The sequence below is a fragment of the Triticum dicoccoides genome, chromosome 2A, assembly GCF_002162155.2.
Source record: "Triticum dicoccoides isolate Atlit2015 ecotype Zavitan chromosome 2A, WEW_v2.0, whole genome shotgun sequence".
NCBI classification, from domain to species: domain Eukaryota; kingdom Viridiplantae; phylum Streptophyta; class Magnoliopsida; order Poales; family Poaceae; genus Triticum; species Triticum dicoccoides.
The window spans coordinates 94,314,765-94,321,976 of record NC_041382.1 but is presented as its reverse complement, the minus strand read 5'-3'; the positions used below and the strand labels follow the sequence as shown (position 1 = coordinate 94,321,976).

General features: G+C 46.4%; 1 protein-coding gene across 1 annotated transcript; it reads left to right on the top strand.

Moving 5' to 3' along the window:
• Positions 1-1,306: 1,306 nt before the first annotated feature.
• Positions 1,307-4,028, top strand: LOC119353562. Its single transcript, XM_037620182.1, has 2 exons — positions 1,307-2,804; positions 3,557-4,028. The coding sequence occupies exons 1-2, from the start codon at positions 1,739-1,741 to the stop codon at positions 3,637-3,639; spliced, it is 1,149 nt and encodes a 382-aa protein (XP_037476079.1). The 5' UTR covers positions 1,307-1,738; the 3' UTR covers positions 3,640-4,028.
• The last annotated feature ends 3,184 nt before the right edge of the window (positions 4,029-7,212 follow it).

The window sequence follows — 7,212 nt, the reverse complement described above, 5'->3', positions numbered from 1 at the left end:
CGGAAGTACTGGGCCATAGGCTCAGGCATGGAGAGGTTGGCGATGGCAATGGTTGCATTCTAATTTTAAGTCAGATTTTCGCTTTTACAGAAAATCCAACCGCCTCCAATCGCGAGTGACTCAGTGTTTATGGTAATCAACCCGCATTCCCGTTGTAAGTTAGATTTTTGCTTATCCCCTTATGTTTCTGATAATCAACCTACATGCAAGTTTTAAGTCAAAATTTTCTTTTGCAAAAAACACCCTGATAATTGGGTTAATCAACCTATAGTACATATCAAATGCTTTAAAAAATATTCATATATTCCAACCCTAACTTCAAATTTAACAAATTATATATGGAATTTGATTAGAAAAATGTTTATAATTCGAATATGATGTTGTTTTACCTGTTAACCATTTTAGAAAGATATTTAGGATGCAACCTTAATCAATAGCACATGATCCATCTTTTTTCCATACCGGTGCCGAGCTGGATTGAAAATGAACAACTCAGCAAAATCAGGATTGGAGACGAAAGAAACCATCTATAACCACGCATGCACTTCTCGCCAAACCGTCACATGAAAAACCAGATTTCCCATCTTATGCCGAGAGAGACGCCTTATGGTTGTCAACATTCAAACGCATTGTGATTGTGTGAGCACTGAAGCCATCGCCAGCAAAGGTTGCAAGGAGGATAAGAACGACAGAGATGGGATGCCATGTGTTGAAAGAAATTCGGTAGATCTATTGAGATCTTGATTCATGCTTATTGGGTTAGAAGGGTGTGATTTAAAAAAAATCTTATAGTACTAGAACTTATGGAAGTTGGGATGATTCTATGAGAGAGGCGTTGTAGCACCCGAGCTCCAGTGCTCTCTATATTTGAACAATTTGAAATTCATGTTTTGGAAGTTTCAAAAAATGTGATTTTTTTGAGGATATATATATACATTTTGAATACCCGTGGAAAGTTTTGGTACAAATCACGTTTTGTTTTGCGCTATAGAAAGAAACAAATTTCTGACAGTATATAGGAGAAAAAGGGTGTTATTTCTGTCAATTTTTTTGTATTTCCTAAAATACAATGTATTTCTTTCCAGATTTTTACCAGGCCTTAGGAACATGTGTACATATTCACGTATTTGTTTTAAGACTTTTTAAGCATCCGAAGTGTGTTTTTAAAAAAAATTCAAATACCAAGAGCACTGGAGCTCGATAGCTGCAGGCATTTTTCGTGATTCTATGCCCGTCTTTATTTCCCAAGCACTTGTAAAACGATATGTTGATCATTTGAGGAATAGAAGTCTTGATAATGTAAAGAAAATGCCCTCGGCAGCAGCAGAGCCCGAGAGGCCGGAGCCAAGAAAGGAGCAGAGGAACAGAGCCCCGCGTGTGGGCGCGCCGGCTGACGGAGGGATGAGGCGGCGCGGGGCGCGACAGCGGACGGAGGGATGCAGCCGTCTTCCTCGCGCCGGGGGGAGCTGCGGTTCGGGGATCTCTGGGAAATCAGCGAGCGCGCCACCTGAAGATCTCCATGGCTAGCGCCGCGGAGCTCGGGTACACTGCCCCCTGTGAATTCGAGTTCGAGTTCATTTCCAGTTCAGCCGGCGACTGGCGACAGCTGGTAATCCGATTCCGGCAAGAACCAGGAGCTCTCCGATGAATAAAAGCGCTTGCGGTGGGGGCAGCGGCTCCAACTCGATTCGCTCGCCTCCCTCCCCGATCCCCAGATCCAATCCAGGACACGCCATCGATGGCGGCGAAGGTGCTCCAGCTCCGTAGCTCCGACGGCAAGGTGCTCGTCGCTCCGGCGTGGGACTATCGCCCGGCCGCCGCCCAAGCCCTCCCGCTAGAGACGCGGGTGTCCTCGCGCGCCCTCGAGAGGGTGCTCCAGTACTGGACCAAGCACAGCCTTGCCAAGGCCACCGGTGAGTCCCGGGAGTCCCTGGCCCGCTGGGACGCCGACTTCCAGCGCCGCCTCGAGGAAGACGGCCTCGCCAAGGAGGCCGCCGCAGCCGCCCAAGAACTCCGCCGCTACGGCGTCGACCATGGAGGGCGTCCCCATCACCACGCCGCCACGGCCGCATCTGATGTCGCTGCTCCTGCCAAGGCGGCCCGTGTTGATCCCGTCCGTGTCTGGTGTGTCAACCACGGAGAACGCAGCCATGCGCCGGCGATGCCCGGCTCCTTCGATGCCTCTGATACTGCCACCACCTTGCCGGCCGCTGCTGGTGCTGACCCCGGGGACGTCCGGTGCGCGATCCGTGCCCGTGGGCGCCAGATGGCTGAAGACGAGGAGTCCGCTTGCCACCACCGCAAGGGCCCGGCTTCCAAGGCTCCACTCTGCCTGCCTGCCACTGCTGCTGCGCCTGTGAAGAAGGTCTCTCGTCAGGTCGCTTCCAAGGCTTGCTCTATCGTCGGCTCTACACCACTGCCTGCCACTGCTGCTGCGCCCAGTGTGCAACCGAAGCCGCAGATCAGCATGCGCGAACTGATCGTGAACGCTCGCCTCACCATGGCTCGCCTCGACAAGGCTCGCTCTGCCTCCGAAGAAGAGGCCAGCCGTCGGCGCGACATCGAGCGCAGCCGAGCGGAGGCCCGGCGAAAGGTGGAGCAGATGGTGAACACCGTGCAGTTCAACGACCCGTGGATCCATTACTCCGACGTGACCAAGTCCCCTGAGGAGCTGCTCCAAGCACGACAGCAAGCATGGCGTTATCAAGCTCACCTCCTCGAGATGGCTCGTCGACGGGACTTTGCTGAAGCGATGCAAATCCACAGCACCAAGGAAGCAACCAATTCCTTGGCTTCGTCCAGTGGTATTACGCTTTCCCTGGTCTTTTAGTTGCTTCCTAAACCATGCACACATAAGTTTCATTTAATCTTTGCATCTCTAGGTTCTGCACTTGCTTACCAAGATTTCTAGTGTTCTTTGAATCCCGTTCAGTCATTAGTAATTTTACTAGAGTGTCAGCAGAGTCTCCATCTAGCTAGGCAGCAAAAATCTTGTTAAGATGTGTACGGCATAGTTACACTACATCCACACCTGGTCCTAAGTTAAGGGTTTAAGTAAATAAAGGGCATTTTCAATAAATCAAAGTAAAGCAGATGAGCCTAAAAAGGAAACTCATGTACTGCAATTCCGGCACGAGACAGAGCGTAAGACGCACTCGCCGCAAAATCCAAAACGCCCGTTTGCTACCCGGCTTGTAGCAGGAAAAAGGAGTAGAATTGAACTTGTCGATACACACATAATCATGTGAGCTGCCTAGCGTTTGGAGACTATGCTGACTCTCCTGTAAAATTAATCTTGGCTGAATTGGATTCTTAGGCATTGGCATCTTAGTGAGTTAAAGTAGCAGTTTCCGAAGAGTAACATTGGTTAGTGAACTCTTGTGTGTCTGTGTGGGTGAAGCTTCGAGCTAAGCAAGTCCTTGATGTACCGACTATCAAGTCATACTGTAATCAATTTTGGTTATGAATGAGAAAATTGTTGGCCTGAATTTTGCAGAGCATTTGAGTAATCTTTTCGTATCTATTTATTCTTGTATGCTTTTGTGGCTTCTTACAGCATTCTGCTGCTCACTGAGGCACAGATCCAATGGGTTCATCTCTGATTTCACAATACTTCGTTTGAGTGGTGATGCAACATAACCATGTTTGGGACAGTTACTGGTTAGAAGATTTTTTTGGTTTGAGATACAGCACTCTAATAGTCAAGAATGTGAAAAAGGTGGCATCATATTGCGGCCATCTGTCAAACTCACCACTGCCTGTCTCTGCTGCTTCACCTAGCGTGAAGGTGACTCCAGTTTCAACTCTGCGTGCTCAAAGGGGAATGCGGGATCTCAGCTGCAAAATCCCGAAGCAAAACCGTATTGTTGTTGCTTCACCAAACAAGCAACCTTTCTTGAGTCCGTGTCGGTGAACCTTCGAGTTAAGCAAGTCCTCAATGTACCGAGTAACGAGTCATGTTGTAATAAAAATTTCAGATATGAATGAAAAATTGTTGGCCTGAATTTGGGCACAGCATTTGAGTTATCTGAATTTGCGCACATTATGTTGCTTCTATGGCTTCTTAAAACACTCCGTTGCTCTGTTCAGAAAAGTGTGCGCTGAATGGTGATGCACATAACCATGTTTGGACTGTTATTATTAGTTAGAAGATTTTTTGGTTTAAGAAACTGCAGTCTAATTGTTTGAATGTGAAAAAGGTTGCATCTATGCTTCTCAGATCATATTAGCTTTTCATTTGAATTATGTGCAACCGTAGTCTTACATTCTCAGGCTCCTTGATTTTTTTTCCTGTTCACTGTCATTTTAAGGTTGCTCAAAAATTCTCTTGGCACTTGTGAAAATATGTTTTCACATGTCGAATCAGCAAGTGATGGATGTCTTCCACCTCTTGCAGTAACCATGCACAATTCAGAGAAAATAAACCAATATCAACGGAAAAAGACGAATAGAAATTCAGGTCATGCCCCAAACATATCTATCAGCAGCAGGATCCTATGTTAAATCCAGTAGTCCACTGTTTATCTACATTTCAGAGAACAAGGTGGTTAATTACGTTGCTTCTCCCATAGCTAGCTCTGCTGTGAAGCAGCCGCGGCTTGTTCCATGAACAGGTGCGTGCTCAGAACTGAAACCTCAACTGCTGCTGGTACTATATCATGGTTGTTTGTTAGACTTGAATCATCGGAATCTAGTGGAGTGCTTCTGCCAATGCCACAAATTTATCAACTGAACTGCAAGGAAATGTAAACAAAGCAAGAAATTAGAAAAGAAGGATAGCTTAAATAGAGGTTCAGATTTTGCATAGGATAGCTTCAGTAGAATGGCTAATGCATACTAAGAGTCCAACATACGAATTACTTGGATTTTGACAGATAATAATAGAAGCTCAAATTTGGCCAGGTACTTCTGAGTGTGTCTTGGATCCTTGATTGTCTGCAACTGACCCATCTTCAGTTCTGCACAGTTGCTCTTCCTCAACCAGCCCCCAATGGTGATTTTTGTTACCATGAGCAACAGAGTCTATTTATACAGTCTAGCAGAACAATTGATTTGAAGCCACTACACACTGCTTGGGGATTTGAACAAGTTTTTTTTTCTCAATCTCGGTTTTCTTCGGGAGGGACCGAAAAACCCATTTTCCGGAAAAACTTGAAGTTTTCGGCATTTTTTCTTTCAAAAATTTCAAACAAATTCCGAATTCAAAAACTGAACAAATATGTTAATGCAAACCCCCATTCCTCTTTTGAATTCAAAAACCCAAAAACATTGTTGATGCAAACCGGAAGAATACGTTGATGCTCCATCGTACATAAACTTATAAGAACTGAATTCAAAATCTGTTTAAATTTTTTGAACAAAATACCAAAAATTGCAAGATTTCTAAAAACTGGTTTTTTTGGTCCTTCCCGCAAAAAACCAAAATCGAGAGAAAAAAACATTTTCAAATTCACGTGTGTGTAGTATCTTCGAATCAAATTTTTTTTCTCGTATAGTGCTTCATGCGTATGGTGTGACGTCGGGAGTTCGAATCCTGTTGGGCGTGTTTATTTTTATTATCTAGTATTTCCTTCTTTGCTACTGATAGGTAGGACCCATATGCAGGTATTTTGCATGGGCCAGCTGGGGTGTAGCGTTTAACGAAGAGTTAACGGCAATGAGGGAAATGTACTCAAACATACCCGAAACACAAGTTGTAGGGCCGATTTGTTTCCTTTCAAGTTTATGCATGAATATGTTCGTGGAGTGTAAGTTTATGTATCAAAAGTGTATTTAACTATATTACTAACTTCATCTAACTATCTAAGTTGTTTAATAATTAATTAACAAATAAACCAACTATTCTTGAGTTGCAATAACCATGTCCGCTAAATGAACAAAATAACTTTCATCTCGGAGAAATGGATAAGTGGCATGGAGCTGAATGACTATGATGTTATTTAATTCATTTTTATGGTTGCATGCGTCAATGAATTAGACCTGGGCATTTCCGGGCCGGGACGGGTTTCAAAAAGCCCGACCCCAAGATCCCAATCCCAGGAAATGACTACTTTTCGTATTTAAAATAATAAAATAACTATTTTCAGGGATTAATACTCTAATACTATGCACATATTTATATAAAAAAAACCTGAAAATCATGTTTTGCCGGGCTTTTCTGGCCTTCGGGTCAGGCTATGGGCTGGAAAGTGAGGCCCGGGCCTGGCCCGTAGCCCAGGAAATGACTACTTTTTTGTATTTTTAATAATAAAATAACTATTTTCGGGGATTAATACTCTAATACTATGCCTATATATTTATATAAAAATTTGGAAATCATGTTTTGACAGGCATTTTTTGGGCTTCAGGCCGGGCTGTGGGATGGAAAGTGAGGCTCGAGCCCAACCCAGACGTCGGGCTTCAGGTCGGGCCTGTCGGGCTGGGCCACCCATGCCTTGGTTTACTATGAATGCAGAGCCCGGGGTGGTATCCCTCTTTTTTCGAAAAAAAGTTAATTTCATTTTGCTGCTATCACCTTTTTAATGTATTGCGAGCACTCTTCAACTGCTTTAACATCAGTGATGACTTCCCTGGAGAACTTGCCTTGCTGCACGCGATGGTGGCGCCCTAACGGCCTCGACCCGGCGCCCTTCAGCCAACGCCTATGGCTAGTTATTGGGCTGCTGCGGATGGCAGATCTGGCGCTCCCTAGTGAGACGGAGCAAGGTGGTGGCCCCTCCTCCCTGCACGAGCTAGATCTTATCAATGACGCGTTTGGGGCCCCAGTGTGCGGCGCTGAGGTGGCTAGGCGCTGGTTCAGGCTGGTGTTGGCCGGATATGGCTCGCTGGCCTGCCGGCGGCGAGGTGGAAGGCCCCGACGTGGTGGTGGCGCCACCACAGCGCCGGGGTGTACGGGCCAGTGGGTGGCGGATCAGCTGTGTGGCTGGTCGCATGAGGATGTGGAGGCGGGTTGTTCCGGGCGATGGCCTACATGGCTCTGGCCAACGCCGACAACGCAGTGCTAGTGGGGGTCGTTCTTCCTTCCTGGAGGGTCGTCGTGGTACTCTCCGGCCTTGTCCATCCTCGGGGTTCATCTTCGGGTGAAAGCCTTTGGCACTGCAGCAGCAGGGCTAGGCGACGACGTCGTTCCACATCGCTTCCCCTTGGGGGCGTCGTCTTGAAGACTAGTTCCCCTCCGCGCTTTCCCTGGGCTGGATGTGCACGACATCAAGG